Source organism: Cyprinus carpio, chromosome A21 (genome assembly GCF_018340385.1).
Source record: "Cyprinus carpio isolate SPL01 chromosome A21, ASM1834038v1, whole genome shotgun sequence".
NCBI classification, from domain to species: Eukaryota; Metazoa; Chordata; class Actinopteri; order Cypriniformes; family Cyprinidae; genus Cyprinus; species Cyprinus carpio.
The window spans coordinates 19,076,761-19,094,549 of NC_056592.1; the positions used below are offsets into that span (position 1 = coordinate 19,076,761).

A 17,789-nucleotide genomic window follows, 5' to 3' on the forward strand; every position below is an offset into this window, starting at 1 on the left:
ATTTTTTGTAACAATAAAACTATTAATTTCTTAAATAATAATAATAATAATCATTTTTGATTGGTAGTAAACGTTTGGCCGGTGGATTCTTCCCAAATCTCACTGTAGTGTTTAAGCTTTCAAAGAGCAGCTTTTCTGTTCTCAGTGAGCCAAAGCTGACCTAATTTTTCATTGGGTATTATTCACTTGTTTTTCCTTTCCTTTGTCGTCTTTTATTTATTTATTTCCAACTTTTTCCTCACTCTTGTTCCACAAGCATATGGAGAGGCAGGCAGTGCTAAATAATGCATGCCCTCCGCTGCAGCTGGCAGACTTCTTCAATCATGTGTGTACTTGCCTATTACGTGACCACTCATAGCTTTGTGTTGCTTTCTTGCAAATAAACACTCATCCCTGTAGTCTGACTGTCTCTCTTTGCTCATCACTTAAAGGGATACTCCACCCCAAAATAATTTTTTTTGTCATTAATCACTTACCCCCATGTCGTTCCAAATCCGTAAAAGCTTCGTTCATCTTCAGAACACAATTTAAGATATGTTGGATGAAAACCGGGAGGCTTCTAACCGTCCCATAGACTAGAGACCTGCGCGGGACAGATTTTTCAGTCCCGCTCCCGCAAGATTCTGTCACGCGCCCGCCCGCTCCCGCAGAAATATATCTTATCTGGTCCTGCTCCCGCCCGCGACATTCATGTTTTGTCCCGCTCCCGCCCGCAAAAGCCCGCATGAAAGTAATCTATATAGATTGTTTTCAGTACATCTAACAAATTTACATGAAATGGTTCTGTAACATCTCCTAAGCTCCACAACATCCCAGCATAAATGCTCCCGATAAAATATTTGTTATTTAGGCTAAGCATCAACATTCACAATCACAAACCACTGTTATTTTTAACAGAAAAGCAAGCATGGGCTACTGTGTGCATGGTTTGTCATGGAAGAATGCGAGCGCGCTTCCTTTATTATCACTAAAAGATGACATCTCAGTTAATCGCGATCTCATAAAGCTCTGTTATAACACAATAAATATATGCACAATGAATCTTTCACATTGTCTACACATTGTGTGTTAAAATGAGAGGATTTGTGAGCACGCAATTTCAGCACTGCGGTGAGTAGATTCAAACTTAATCACTTCTGATTGGCCTCTGCGTTCCAGAAATCAACAGCTGAGTCTGTGATTGGCTACATTGCGCAACCCTTTTAAACACGTGTTATAAATAGAAACTGTGCCTAGCTTGCGCATGTCAATCATTTTAATGTTAATATTGATTGTTCTTTTTGCTTTTGTGCAACAGATAAATAACAATTTATATATTTTAGACACTTTGTTTAGATAATTTCTATTTTGCGGGAGTCCCGCCTATCATTTTATTCTCCCGCATCCCGCACACACATGAGTCTCTTCCCGCCCGCACTCGCCCATCAAGAGTTGTCCCGCGCCGCATCCTGCTGTGTTGGGTACCACGGGTCCTGCGGTACTCCCGCGGGAGTGCAGGTCTCTACCATAGACTGCCAAGTAAAATACACTGTCAACGTCCAGAAAAGTATGAAAAGCATCGTCAGAATAGTCCATCTGCCATCAGTGGTTCAACCGGTGAACACCTGCTGAATGCAAACTGCGTACGCTCTTCTGTGTCAGGATACGTTTTCTATGTGTGTATTTTCGCTTTGATTTGAAAGAAAACAGTGCATCCTTGTGTCGCTGCTGACACAGAATAGTGTACGCAGTTTGTACAGTTTGAATTGTTGAATAAAGTCATTATTTTTGTTTTCTTCACATACAAACAGTATTCTCGTTGCTTCATAACGTTATGGTTGAACCACTGATGACAGATGGACTATTCTGACGATGCTTTTCATACTTTTCTGGACCTTGACAGTTTATTTTACTTGGCAGTCTATGGGACAGTCACAAGCCTCCCGGTTTTCATCCAAAATATCTTAAATTGTGTTCCGAAGATGAACAACACTTTTACGGGTTTGGAATGACATGGGGGTAAGTGATTAATGACAAAATTTTCATTTTGGGGTGGAGTACCCTTTAATAATCACACAGGTAACTTCATTTATAACACAGAAGGTGTCAGACGACTGAATTTTGCTTAAACCCCGGTCGGCAGTTGTCATCTCAAAAATGTTCTGAATGTGCAATCTGCAGTCGCTACCTGTGAGAGAACGGAAGATAGAGGTCAAAGATTTTCTGACCTTACTTAAAGGTGAAATACTGCAAAAGGGACAAAATCACAGACTGACATCTGATTATTGTGTTTCTTTTAGAAACTGGCTGTGCTGAAGGATGGTTTCCAATTAGATTATGGCTCTCAGTCTGACCTGTGGGCCAGCAATCCATCATTGGCCAACTCAAACCTCTTTTTGCCCCGCCACTACTCAGATGCTGAGTCTCAAACAGATGTACCTGCTGAGGTAAGAGACATCCTTCGGTGCTGGATTTTACATAGTTGTAAATGATGAATGGCTTTTAGTGGTTTCACAATGTGCAAGTCATTTGTTGGGTAAAATGTCTTTTATAATTTCAGAGAATTTAAAAAATATATATATATTTTTAATTACTTTTTTTATTTAGTTTGTATCAAACTCAAATAAACTGGCTGAGAAGGTACGACTGAGCCTGAAATATGAGGAGGCAAAAAGAAGGTATGTGTTTTTCTTTTGAATTTCCTCCTAAATTATTAGTTTGTGGTCTATTAACTAAATTAACTAGTGGTCAATCAAGTTTTTCAATCAGTGATTCCAGTATTTGCAGAATAGGAGGACTGATGGTTGATATAATGTGGGGGAAAATTGTATATATATCACCCAGAAGTTTGATAACATGTTGAAAATCTGGAATCCAAAATATAATCTAAACCTGGAAATAAACTAAAAGTTTTAGAAAATTGTAAAGCAAAGAAATAGTAAGGACATAACATGAAAAAAAAGAAAGTAAGTAAGTTAGAAAGAAAAAAGAATTGTATGAATAAAATGTGTAAGCTTTTGCTTAACTTTTGAGTCAAATAAGCAAAAGGGCAACATTACAAATTCTAAGGGTGTACTCACACTAGGCATTTTGAACGGTTCGGTTGGGTTCGGGCACCGTACGCATGCAGTGTGAGCGCTAACCTCGCCGGAGCATGGAACATTTACTATTTTGTGTGCGCTACTGTCATCATTACGACCGCAAGCATATTCTATTACTACACTACACTACGGCTACACTACACTTTTCAGTTAATTTACCAATTACCAATTGCTATATTTGTCTATGACAATAGTTTAATGCTTAACTTTTTTTTTACATTGCTTTATTAATTTTGCTGCCATCAGGATTGCAAATATTGAGGTCCAGATTGCCAAGCTGGATAGCGAGGCGTGGCCAGGCCTTCTGGACCCAGAGAGAGATCGCCTGATTCTCATCAATGAGAAGGAAGAGCTGCTAAAGGAACTGCAGTATGTTACGCCGTGCAAGCGTGCACCTAGCGAGGCAGAGAAGATCGAGTCTGAAAAGAAGAGACTTGAGAAGGACCTGCAAGCTGCACGGGACAACCAGAGCAAAGCACTGACCGAGAGGTAAGATGAATAACTGGACCAACAGAGTTTAATAAATTTGATTCTGGTAGTAATTTTTTTTCCCCGGTCATGTGAAGGAACCAATGAATTAGTATGGGACGTTCTTGCAGGCCTGCATTTTTTCCATTTATTTTCTGTTTTAAAATATTTCTTCAGCTATAAATAAACAAATAAATAAAATCCTTATCCAGCCATTGCAAATTATTGTGAAAGTCATAGGAAATTCTTGTACATTTATTAGCCAGAAAGTGTGGGAATGAGGATCGCTTGTGGCAGAATTTGATACTGCAGTCTTTTGGTTTTGAACTTTTGATCTTTAACCACTAGGCTACACCATCCACTTAATTTACTGCACAAATAAATGTTTGACCCAGTGTTTTTAGCATGTTAGAGCAGTTTACCTGAAACTTAGAGATCCATTCTAATGTGAATAATAAAGGTGTCATTATCGTGGAAACACAACAGGGCTCTTATCTGTGACATTACAGCTGTGCTTTCAACACATTGGTGACAAGGAAAATCTACTAAACAAGAATTCATCAAATCCAACTTTGAAAGCCTCTTTCAGAACTTAAAAAATATTCACTAAAAACTTGGTGTGCAGAGACCAGATATTTTGCATTATGCAAAACGAGCTGCACAGCAGTCACTTAGTCCCTTATTTACTTTACTGCAGGCCCCATCCATTATAACGCGCAATTTGGTTTTGTAAATCTACAGCTAAAATGGCTGAAATTGAACATCATGTGTGCAAATGATTTATAAAAGTCTACTAGTTTACTACTTGTGGTTTGTAGCGAGTCTTGCACTCTTAGAAGAGGCATCTGTGTTTTGAGATCAGGTTGCCTAGGTGAGAGAACCTTTTAGACTTTTTATTTTTGCTTGACTCACTATCTTTCATTCTCTCTCTCTTTTTCTTGGTGTTTTTCCTTACTCGTTCCCTCTCAGTTATTTGAACAGGGTCCTTGTTCTCTACTCGAGATACTGTATCCTCGTTTAACTTGGTGTTCTGCGCTCTTCCTGTAACCTGAGCTGCATAAAACGCTGGTTCTAGGTTGAACACAATGGGTGCCTTCTTCAGTGCTGCCGTTTAATAATAAAAAAAAAAAAATTATTTGACCTACAGGAAGACTATAGAGACGTTGATTAAAGAAGTAAATGGAGTTCAATTTAATTCCATTTTGTCATACAGGAATTGTGCAAGATATGTTGAAGTGAAGTGATTGTTTATTATTTACTTATTGTATGAATTACTGTATTTATAATATTATAAATATAAAATAAACGACGTTAATGGCCAAAGGAGCCCATTACAGTATCTCTTCAATGAGGGTTATGCGCAGCAGACTTCCGTATTCTGTAAAACAGGTCTCATAGCTTCCAGTTCAAGAGTTTTGTATGTGCATTGTTAAAAATGAAGCTGTTTAACTCAAGATGCCTTCAAAGGAGATACCAAAGATTCATAACCAATGTCCATCACATGTGCTGATTGATATCCAAAAGTTTTACATTTTTATTCTTTTGACTAAAATTTAGATATTAAAATTTAGTAAAACGGCAACAATAAAAACAACTAGCTAGGTTAGCTGGTTACCTTAAAATTCCTTAGATATGGCCATTAGTTCATATGGCTGTTAACACTTTCTCCGGATGCGATGTGACCTGTTTTCCGGGTTTAGTCAGGTGATGTTGGACATATATTCCCATTTCACAATTTTTTTAATCAGTGTCCATGTGAATCTGTTAACTTTTTGAAAAATAAGTGTCCACTTCTTTTGTTAAAGAGAAGTTGGTCTGTTCCAATTCCTAACAATAAAAAATTGTCACAAGGTTTTCTCTGTTGCTTTGTTCAGGTTAAAGCTGCATTATAGAAGAAACAAACTAGTGAAGGAGCTGGAAGAGACAGTGAGGTTGGCGTCTTCCCTGCACACCCAGCTGAAAAGGTATTCTTTAACCCTGGCATTTAAATAGACAAGTTCAAATGACACTCATAATATTGTGTAACATGTTTACATCCTTTTCTGTCTGTTGTTTAATTGGGATGCACCAGTGTTAATTATCCTGCATTTATATAAATGCCACTATTGCCAATAAACAGGAAACAGCTCCTATTAAAATTTAATACAAAAAAAAAAAAAAATAAAAATATATTTATATATATATATATATATATATATATATATATATATATATATATATATATATATATAAAAATTAAAATAAACATTTTCACTATTTTGTCTAAATAAAAATGCAGCATTGAAAAAAGTAAAAAAAAAAAAAAGAGTGAAATCAGACATTACAGTTTTCTATATATAATGACATAATATTTATAATATAGAATAATTTAATTTACTCACTCATAGTCATTTTAAACCCATTTTAAAAGACTTTTGTTAATCTTTGGAACTTTATTATAATATACACACACACACACACACACACACACACACACACACACACAAAAGGATTAAAAAGGCTTCAAAGAGAGAAAAAAATGTAATTTGCATTTTTGAATATCAGCAGGAAGGGGAAGCTGCATGCCGTAAGAACTTTTCATGACAATATATGATGTAATAACTTTGCAATAGGAATGCTCAAACTTATCCAAAGAATCAGACTTCTGAAGTTATAAAACGATGCAACTGAATGCTCTTGGTAACTTAGTAACAATAGTTTTGCATTTACCATTTATTTTAACTAATACCTAATTCATCTTCAGCATCTAGTTAAGGCACATCAAAGGCATGTTGCATGGAGGAACAGTCCCTTGTGTGTCTAATGAGCCTGCCATGCCTTAATTAGCATGTTTGCTTTAAAGCAGAATTCATTTGATGTTAAGACTTGAAATAGGGTAGAGTGAGATGATATGAATGAGATGAACCAGAGCTGCTTTCTAAATAACTTTCCTGCTCTCCTTCTGTCCCTCCCACTGTCTCTTTCCATCAACGTCAAAATTCCAGTCTGTCAGCCAGCATGCTATCATGTTCCTCAGGCAGCAGCCGTGGATCGTTGACTTCCAGCCGAGGATCCCTGGCCACCTCCAGCTTGGGCTCCACTTCCTCTCTCAGCTTCACAGACATCTACCTGGAGCAACCTGAACTGGGTGACCCTGACTTTCAGAACAAACTGGACTCTATATTGCAGGAGGGAAGCACCTCTGGCTACAGGCCCTCCAGCTCCATCACTACCATCCATGAGAACGAGGTCTCGTCCTGCTCCAGGCAAGTTGGCAGTGGGCCGGGGGTGGGCCAGAGAACCCAAGTACTGCGGTTGTCAGAGACACCTCACTCCATGAGCTCACTATCCCCACGTTCCTCGCTTTCTTCCCTCTCTCCTCCTTGCTCACCCCTTGTTACTGATGCTTCCTTTCTGTCGGGAGAGGCCTTCTCAGGTCCAGCCTCACAGATGGATTTAGATCTGCAAACCAGGCTAATGGAACTACGGTTAGAAGAGGACCACCAACAGGATACAGTAGAGTCTTTGAAAGGTATATGGCTCTTTCTATGAACAAAATTGCTTCATATCTTAGCTCATTAAGCTGTCATGGACATTTGTATTACTGATAGATACATTTTAATTCTTGACATGATAAAGTTTATTGTTTATAGGTTAGTTAACTAAAGGATTAATCGACTGGTCAGAAAATAATCAACAGATGAATCGTAAAAATAATGAGTTGACTAAACTGAGGGGAAAAAAAGAAATTAATATGATTATTGAATAATGTTTCATATGAAAAACTAAAAGATTAATAGCAGAAGTTACTGCTATTATTTTTTGATAAACTAGCTAAAGGATTATTTGACTAATAAGAAAGTAATCAGTAGATTAATTGTAAAAATTATTGTAATTTAAATTTTAACTTTTTTTGAAAATAGTATAAAAGAGTTTCAAATGAAAAAAGAAAAAAAATCACATGAAACCAAAAAAACATTTCTAAGAACTTGGCAAGATTTTCCCTTTTCTTTATCGTGGTAACTTTATTTGTCATCCGCAATCCAGAATTCCGTCTGAAACTAGAGAAAGCCTCTGAATGTCTAGTATGATGGGGCAGATTTACAGCTCACTCAACTAGCCCAGCTGGTGAACTCGCTCGAGATCAGGAACCTAACACCCATCCAGAGTGGCGTGGTGTTACATTTCCACTCACCCCTTTTCTGTGCCTGCAGATGCTGTTACGCAAATGAGGATGTCTGGGCCAGGATTGAAGAAGGCAGGAGTAACATCAGCAGTGTCTGACGAATCAGTAGCAGGTGATAGCGGGGTATACGAGCCCTCAGAGAAGAGGTGGGCCCCTAGAGTTTTGTTATAAGTGACGTTTTATCACAGACCCTGGTTTAGATAGTAAAATAGTACTGTTCATTCCCACAGGTCAGGGCTTCCTGTTGAGCAACAGCTGGGTTATGATGACGGGAGCTCAGCAAGCAGTGCTCAGATCAAACTCGGGCTGAAGTATGAAACGAAAGACAAGAAGTTCACAGTGTTCATAATGCAGCTGTCCAACTATAGTGCACTCTCCCTGCCAGCCAACCAGAACATGTGAGGACTGCGTTCTCTCCTCTAGCTTCATTTAAAGTTGGTGGAGACATTAATTTTAATCAGCAGGATGTAATTTTGATGAAGCATCTCTTCTAGCAAAATGTGCTGGGTTTTACAAATGGAATTAAACCTTTCAATAATTGTAAAATGGTAATGTAAAGTGGAGGAATCAATTCATGGATACTTTGCAATTTTTTTCAGATTTTTTTTTTCTGATGATTCTGTATCAGTCCATAAAAAAATTAAATGTACTTGAGAGTTAATGTTTCCTGTGTACATATCAGACAAACCTTTTATTATGGCTTTTATGTGTAATCACTAATTGTAATTAATTTCAATTCAGCAACTATAATGCCTCTTCACTTATGCTGAACAATTGAGATGCCTTGAGAATCATTTTGGAATTGAATCTTAACTACTTGAATTGACATTTTATTCAATCATTTGATTCCTAAACCCAAAGTTGTTTTTTCCCCACAACCATTTTTTGGAGTTTTTCTGGACAATTATTGTCCTTGTTTTTGGCCTTTTGGATGCTCATCTCTGATACGAAAGGCTATCTCTGATTTGAGTTTGAATTCTTTTGGATTGAATCTATTGCAGATATGTCCGTGTGGTGGTACTGCCATGCTCAGAGCCCGTTCGCTGCCTGTTCCGCACCCACGGGACTCTGCCGCAGGAACCCTTAGAGTTTAAGGAAGCGTTTAGCCTCCAGATGTCCTCCGCTGCTCTCAGACAGAAGACTCTACGCATTGATGTCTGTACCACCAGGAAGTCTGGTCGAGAGGACTGTCTAGTGCGTTTCTAATGCGAGAAAACAAACAATATCTAAATAAAGTCATATAATGCTTTGTGAATATTGGCCTGGATTATTCAGTTCTTGTCTTTTTTCTCTTGAAAGGCTGGTGCTCAGATCAGTTTGGCTGATGAAGAGTATTCAGAGGAGTGGTGCACCAAGTGGTACAACCTCCTCAATTGCACATACATGCCATTGGATGGAAAGCACAAGGAAACAGAGGTCTCTGTTCAGGAGCAGTTGGTAAAACCAACACACACACAATCCTCAACTCATTTTACCTCATTACAGCCAAATGCCTTTTTAATATTTCTTGGAATCAGTCTTGCAAAATTGCTAAGCTTATTGAGGAACAAGGAGCCTTCATTAATATTATATTCATTTCTTTCATCATTCAGATGAAGAAATGGATTCTTTCTTGCACAGTTCTTTCTGGTCTCTAATACTGTTGATGATCCAATTACATAGAATTAATTGCTTTACTTATTATCAGCTGTTTCGAATTTACAAACAGCCTGTTCTTTTAAGATGGATTAAGGAAATACATCTGCATTTTACTGTCACTTTCCATGAATAAGGTACAAAATATGGCCTGAGGCTCTCATGATTTGTGTCGTACTTTCTCAAAATAAAATATTTAGTTTTTCATTGTTGGATGCAATGGAGAAGGTCAAGACCTTAGTGTTGGGACTGACCGAACCAAATGTTTTTTTTGTTTGTTTGTTTGTTTTTTTAAATACATGATCTTCATCTCTTTATTTTTTATTTTTAGACTCCAGCTCCCAGCATCTCAGAGTATACTGTTGCACGCCTGGAGAATGCTCCTCTGGAGGACTGGTATGTTACATGTCACAGCTTGTATAATAGGATTTAATCCCATTTAGCACAGCAATCAACGTAACAATATGTCAGTGTGAGTCTGGGTTTCATATCACATCCAGAATCCCACCCAGCATGCACACAAACAATTGACAAGCTTGTTTGGATCTCATATCAGACCTTCCAATATTTTGCGATTCCGCAATCGCTGAATCCAACGCAAAATCAGCAACATTCACATTTTTTTGCAATCCTGTATTATTTGCCATTTCACTGCAAAATAATCGCAAAAACTAAGGTCTCACAAAATATATATATATTTTGTTTATAGCAGGCACAGCTTTCAGTGGGCAGTACTGTTTTAAGTTATTAACACATTAGAGTGATTAAGAAATGTGGATGAATGACAAAATAAAAAGCATCACATGGATGAAAGTATTATAAAGAATTATTAAAAGCACAGAAAACTCAATTCAGGCAGTCAGTCGGACTGACTGCGGATTTGAGTTTTGTGCGCTTACCGAAATGCCCGTCTTGGCGAGTATTCATGTAAACACAGTTGGTTGTGTCGTAAGTGAACAAACAGGGGTAAAACTGTGTCAGTACTGGATCCATGCATTACTGTAGGTTAACTGTAATGTCTTAATATTACATTTCTTAAGAGTTTCTGTTTCAAATCTGAAGAAGATACCATGAAAAATGAGATTCCTGCAACCATTTTTCTGAGACTATGTCTAGTGCCCCCCCCCCCCCAATGTAATTATTTACCAAAAAAAAATTACCAAATGTATTGAAGGGTTCTTAAAACTATTTTAGTCATTAACCATACCCCTGCATAGTTTTTCAATTATAAAACAATAGACAAAATCTTAGACATCATTTAAGTGATTTATTTGAGCACTAGAAAAATACAATAAGAATAATTTGAGTCATAAAAAATAAATAAATAAAAAAGAATTAACTATGTATGCCAATTACAGTACATCCTGAGATTGCTAGAAATACAGCATTTATACTGACACTGATAGACACTCAAACAGTCGGTAATCACATGCTGATGGCCTTAATACAGATGGTAATCATACAGATGTACCATATATTCAATAATCACACTCTATTCATATAGACTGTATTCACACTGATAGCTGTCTATCACACACAGATAATCAGTAATAGAGATGGTAATGATCTTTATAATATATAGTTTGTATTGATGAATTTGTCCCATTTCATTAAATCTATTCGTAAACATTGACAGAGAGTTCAGTGCATCAGCGTCCAGGTGCGGGTTAACAGGTTAAGACATAACAGATTATGTTTGAATGAATACTTAAATACTGTAATTCTGTGTATATGTATATTTATCAGGATCGCGTGCTCCAGATGACAGTCAGCGCGAGAAATGAGCGGAGAAAAGGTACTCCTCTCAGAAAGCGTACAAATAACGATAGCCTAATTTTAGACATTTAATTGCTATTTGGAGCATTGGGATCGCTAGACGAGGGTTTAATGAACTAACTTTTGTGATTTGTCACTTCTTTGCGTGTAGCTCAAAATTACCCCTTGAATATTCGGACTCATCCAGCAATGGGTAACATTAGTTTTTTTGCAAAATAAACAAGCTTTATACATTGTGTTTGTTCTTTGTCATGTATGACTATTCTAACATAATACAATATGTGTGCTATCATAATTATATATAAAAAAAAAAATTGCACATTTTGCGCATTTTTGGAATTTACCACCACAAAATTGACATTTTGATTGCAAAAATCACGAAAACAATTAGCAAAATCCTGGAGGGACTGTCATATTCCTTCTTTTTCTTATCCCACCCCTATTTTCCTATTGAATGACCTCCTTTTTGCTGTTTTGCGGGAATTCATCATAGCGTGATGGCACACGATGATTCACTTTTGCTGATGTTTGATCTGTTCCACCAAAATTACATTAGTAATTTGTGGCCTAATGGTTAGAGAGTTTGACTCCTAACCCTAACGTTGTGGGTTTGAGTCTCGGGCCAGCAATACCACAACTGAGGTGCCCTTGAGCAAGGCACCGAACCCCCAACTGCTCCCCGGGTGCCGCAGCATAAATGGCTGTCCACTGCTCCGGGTGTGTGTTCATGGTGTGTGTGTGTTCACTGCTGTGTGTGTGCACTTTGGATGGGATAAATGCAGAGCACGAATTCTGAGTATGGGTCACCATACTTGGCTGTATGTCATGTCACTTTCACACACTTTTACTGTAATGTAAACAGGATGAACAACTAATCCAAGTACAGTGCATGAGCAATACTGAGTGGCATTCTTCTCTCATTCCATTTTCTGGGCTCTTTTGAGGTCGCTTCTCTGTAATTTGGTTCACCGTGCCACATGTTGATTGGCTGAAGGGCAGTCTCATGATTATAACCAAAACTGCACTATAAGACCTGATTGTTTCAGATGATGGTTCAACCACAACCACCTGCCATAGAACTTAAAAACAAGGACAGAAATGTGGCATAGCTGCATTTTTTTGTGAGCATTTCCACCCTCACTCACACTTGCTTCTGAAAGGTTGCAGACTAGAAAAGTTAATGTGTTGATCTTTTAGGAACAATATGATTTACCTGAACCATGTCACAGCAATAACTTTCGGTTTAATTTAGAGGACTGTGTCTTTAAATACTGATGGTTTGAATGATGTCAAACAAAAATATATGTTAATTAACTTACATTATTGGTACTATTAAACATATTAATTTCAAATTATGACTGTTTATTATTTATATATTTATTATAAATAAATTACAACGTTAAAGTTAAGTACCAAAAATCTCTAAGATTTTCTTCATTAATTAAAAAAAAAAAAATTTAATTGCATCTTCTACACGTGTTGGAATTCTACAGGAGAAATGCAGTCATCTAAATAGAAATCTGCAATCTTGAGTTTCACATGAGGCAAATATTTTTTCATGTGGATTCAAGTTTGTTGTTCAAGTCAAGTCACCTTTATTTATATAGCACTTTTTATGGTACTGATTTTGTCTTTGTTTATGTAGAGCTTTAATTAGGAAAATAGTGTGTAAATAATGCAAAATGACAGTAGTAAACACAAATTTTTCAGTTAAAGGCAGTTCATCATTGAATTCAGTGATGTCATCATCCAGCTCAGTTCAGTTTAAATAGTATCTTTATAATCATTTGCAATCAAGTCAACAATATCGCTGGAAATGAAGTGTCCCCAACTGAGCAAGCCAGAGGCCTCAAGGAACCAAAACTCCATCGGTGACAGAATGGAGAAAAAACCTTGGGAGAAACCATGCTCAGTCGGGGGGAAAGTCACATTGTGCAGAGGACTCAACTGGTTCCTGTGGTCTTGTCCCGGTGGTCGTCTGGGGATCTGTATCTGGGGCTCATCTAGTTGTCCTGGTCTCCACTGTCTTTCAGGGCTGTAGAGGTCCTTTCTAGGTGTCTAGTCTGGATACGTACTGGATCCGGGTGACTGCAGTGACCATCTGATCTGGATACTGACTGGATCTGGTGGCTATGGTGACCGCGGAATAAGAGAGAAACAGACTAATATTAGCGTATAGGCATGGGCCAATTACCGGTTTCAAGGTATACCGCGATTTGAAAATGTCACGGTTTCAAAACCACTAATATTTTCCATTATACCGTTCCTGTGGTATGCGCTGTTTTCCATTTCTCCTCAATGACTGAAAGAGTAGGAATCCCTCAGACTGAGTGCAGTGTAGAGAGTAACACTGACCCCTTCTTCTGTTGGTGCGAGTGAGCGGTCAGTCACGTGTGTGTAGGATGGCCGAACTTAAGGCCCGGGTACACTTCACATTCAGCGTTCCTTTCAGTCTCGCGCACAACCGTGTCTGCACAGCTTTCAAAAGTATACTGAACTGCAGGTGAGCGCGGACGGATGAGCTCGACACATGCGCTGTACCATGCGGTGCGGGGCTGTCCGCGAGCCCTCTTGATGACAAAAGGGCTCAAAAAGCCCTCTTGATGACAAAAGATTCTTTTTTTGAACCAAGATGGCAGCGCGTCCACACACAGCGGCTTCTCTCTGTCCCGACAGAACGGTGTTTTCTTGTTTTTTGTCTTGTGAGTCGCAGTGTTTTTGTACGTCGTCATCGCGTCTGTCTGTCTTTAAGCGCGCATACAGTCGTGAGTTTCTGCTGGATGTCGGCAGAGCCGCATTTTTAGAGTTAAACTCCGCGCACGCGGAACAGCTGCGGGCCCTCGGACTACTCCGGAGGCCTACATCATCACCGACCCCCACTACTGCATCTCGCCCACAGCGGAGGCGCCACAAGCGGCGTGAGAGGAAGCAGAAGAGGGGTAAGCGCGGAGGTATCCGGGCTATACAATAAACTGGACTACATCCGATTACTACGTTCAACTCAGAGGACTGTAAGAGACTGTTGTGTGTTTGTATTCACGGAAACAGCGACAGCGTTCCGGACTGTGCCATTCAGCTCGACCAGCTGACGTGCTATCGAGCAGACAGAGCTCGCGTCGCGGGAGGAAAAACCCGCGGCGGCGGGCTTTGTGTTTACATCAATGACGCGTGGTGTGTTTACATCATTGTGATCTGCAAACACTGCTCACCCCTGGTGGAGTTCATGATTATTAAGTGCTGGCCGTTCTATCTGCCGAGGGAATATACTGCCATACTGCTCGTTTCGGTTTACATTCCCCCGAACAACAACAACAGCAACAGGAACGATGGTAATAACATTTTAGACTTTGTTTACACCACACAGAGAGGAGCTTACAAAGCCCTCCCCCTCCCCCACCTCGGTGCCTCAGACCACATCACTGTCATGCTAATGCCTGCATACAGACCGCTCGTTAAAGTCGCTAAACCAGTTCAGAAACAGATTCAAGTGTGGCCAGAAGGGTCGTCTGACGCTCTTCAGGACTGCTTTGATACAACTGACTGGAATATGTTTAAGCTGGCTGCCACTTACAATAACTCCACTGACCTCCAGGAGTACTCGGAGACTGTCACTGCCTACATCACCAAGTGTATTGAGGATGTAACAGTCACAAAAACCATTACTGTCCGGGCCAACCAGAAGCCGTGGATGACAGGGGAAGTCTACAGACTCCTGGAGACGCGGAACGCTGCCTTCAGAGCTGGAGACGAGGGGGGCCTGAGAACAGCCAGGGCCAACCTATCCCGCGGCATCAGAGAGGCTAAGAGACAGTACTCCAGGAGGATAGCCCATCGTTTCAGCGACAGCAGAGACACTCGGAGCCTGTGGCAGGGGAAACAGACCATTACGGACTACAAGCCCCACAGCGGACCTGTGACAGCAACATCTCTCTGCTGAACGAGCTGAATACCTTCTTCGCTCGCTTTGAGGCACAAAAAACAGCTCCACTGCACAGAAGACTCCACCTCCTCCCAGTGACCAGGTGATGATGCTGACCCCGGACAGCGTGAGGAGATCCTTCAGCAGGATCAATGCACGCAAAGCTCCGGGACCTGACAACATTCCTGGGCATGTACTGAGAGACTGTGCAGCAGAACTCACTGATGTCTTCACAGACATTTTCAACACCTCACTTAGTCAGGCTGTTGTTCCCACATGTTTCAAAGCTACCACCATCATTCCAGTCCCGAAGAAGCCATCTCCATCCTGCTTCAATGACTACCGTCCTGTTGCACTTACTCCCATCCTCATGAAGTGCTTCGAACGGCTAGTCATGCACCACATCAAGTCTGCCCTCCCCCCCTCCCTGGACCCATTCCAGTTTGCATATCGGTCCAACCGGTCGACCGATGATGCCATCTCAACTACCCTCCACTCAGCACTCACACATCTAGAGAAAAAAGACTCATACGTCAGAATGCTGTTCATAGACTTCAGTTCAGCATTCAACACAATCATCCCTCAACAGCTCATTCACAAACTGGTCGAGCTGGGGCTCAATACTTCGTTGTGCAACTGGCTGTTGGACTTTCTGACTGGAAGACCTCAGGCAGTACGTGTTGGCAGCAACAAATCCAGCAGCATCACACTGAACACTGGGGCCCCCCAAGGATGTGTGCTGAGCCCCCTCCTCTTCACTCTGCTGACCCACGACTGCACACGGTCACACAACTCCAACCTCTTCATTAAGTTTGCGGATGACACGACTGTGGTGGGTCTCATTAGCAACAGAGATGAGACAAACTACAGGAGCGAGGTGAGCCGCCTGGCCGGGTGGTGCAGTGACAACAATCTCTCTCTGAATGTGGAGAAGACGAAGGAGATTGTTGTTGACTTCAGGAGAGTGCACATTCAGCATGTTCCTCTGACCATCAACGGTGCGACTGTGGAGAGAGTGAGCAGCACCAAGTTCCTGGGTGTGCACATCACAGAGGACCTCTCCTGGACTGACAACACTGCAGCACTGGCCAAGAAATCACAACAGCGTCTCTACTTCCTCCGCAAACTGAGGAGAGCCAGAGCCCCACCCCCCATCATGTACACCTTCTACAGAGGCACCATCGAGAGCATTCTGACCAGCTGCATCAATGTGTGGTATGGCGCCTGCAACGCGTCCTGCCAGAAGACTCTGCAACGCATAGTGAGAGCAGCTGAGAAGATCGTTGGTGTCTCTCTCCCCTCCCTCAGGACATTTATGGAACCCGTCTCACTCGAAAAGCCCTCTGCATTGCAGGTGATCCCACTCACCCGTCACACAGCTTCTTCAGTCTGCTGCCATCAGGGAGGAGACTGCGAAGTCTCCAGGCCAGGACCAGCAGACTGAAGGACAGCTTCATCCATCAGGCTGTCAGGAAGCTGAACTCGCTCCCGAACTTGCCCCCCCCGTCGCTCTTCTGCCTCAGGCACCACTGAACTATGAACCCCCCCCCCCCCCCCCAGGTCCCACATCCCCAGGTCCTTCCACCCCCCCCTCCCTCTAACATACGATGTCATGCACCAGTCACTTTGTGCAGCAGTGGTCTGCTCACTACCTCATTCACTCATTCACCATAGAACTGGCATCATTCTACCACCTCATCAGTCAGTTTAATAAAATAACTGCTCTTGAGCCCTTTGTCACTTTGTCACTTTTAATCAGACTGAATAAGCTATTTTTTTATGCACTGAAAATCTTTTTATCTGCACTGTTTGTTCACTGGTTTGCACTCTATCTGCCATGTGCCTTGCGCTGCTTTTTTTTTAACATTATTTTTATTTTATTTTTTCTATTATGTCTTTTTTACATTCCCTTATTGTATAGTTTTATCTCATATTTTATATTTGATCTAGATTTTTAGGCTCTACTGTTAGTGTTATCTGTATGCACCGGGGGTCTGAGAGTAACGCAATTTCGATTCTCTGTATGTATGTACTGTACATGTGGAAGAATTGACAATAAAGCAGACTTGACTTGACTTGACTTGATAACCAATAATGCCAACAGTGCGTGGATGGCCGAAATATACTTTGGCCTTTAAGCGATCAGTAACGGGACGTTTTTTGCCTTATTGCAACTCTCTGTTCTGGACTTGCACAAACTGCGTAGCAATGTAATCATTTTCCAAAATGTCATTTATGTGAAAATATGAAGTCTGTTAACGCCCGTTAACACAGGCCAGAGACGCTGAAGACGGATGCACAGAGAAAAATATTGTTGCAGGCAGATCACTCCTTGTTCATGATGCACAAACTATTTGGAAGAAAATCCTCAATATTGATTTGGGGGTTTATATGAATGTGTTTCTAAGGGGATCTGACTGTTTTCTGAAAAGTTTACATGGTATAATTTCACAAAGCTTGACAGAACAATCTGTTTTTGCTTCAAATTGGGTTATTATTAAATCAGATTATGTGTATGATTATTATTATGTAACTAAATGATATGAAATGACATAAATAATATGTCTTTATATTTTTTCTTTTTAGGAAACAAATCAAAGAAAAAAATTAACTAATTCTACTGTTTCTAATATTCTTTATGTTGCTCAAAAACAAAATATGTTGTGTCCAGCGGGAATTTTTTTTTTTTTTTTTTACCCAGTCATTTAAAAATAACACATTTCAGAGCTGTAACAACAATGCCGTG

At 40.2% G+C, this 17,789-nt stretch overlaps 1 protein-coding gene across 2 annotated transcripts in view; it reads left to right on the forward strand.

Moving 5' to 3' along the window:
• Positions 1–17,789, forward strand: part of LOC109046189 (protein KIBRA-like) — a 49,075-nt gene that overhangs the window by 19,944 nt on the left and 11,342 nt on the right. The window contains exons 7-16 of one of the 2 annotated variants that reach the window (XM_042711192.1): positions 2,280–2,426; positions 2,587–2,657; positions 3,327–3,569; positions 5,423–5,512; positions 6,533–7,059; positions 7,742–7,859; positions 7,944–8,111; positions 8,715–8,907; positions 9,013–9,150; positions 9,680–9,744. In XM_042711192.1, coding sequence (XP_042567126.1) covers positions 2,280–2,426; positions 2,587–2,657; positions 3,327–3,569; positions 5,423–5,512; positions 6,533–7,059; positions 7,742–7,859; positions 7,944–8,111; positions 8,715–8,907; positions 9,013–9,150; positions 9,680–9,744 — 1,760 coding nt within the window. The remainder of the gene's footprint in view (positions 1–2,279; positions 2,427–2,586; positions 2,658–3,326; positions 3,570–5,422; positions 5,513–6,532; positions 7,060–7,741; positions 7,860–7,943; positions 8,112–8,714; positions 8,908–9,012; positions 9,151–9,679; positions 9,745–17,789) is intronic. The other variant, XM_042711193.1, reaches the window with a different exon arrangement.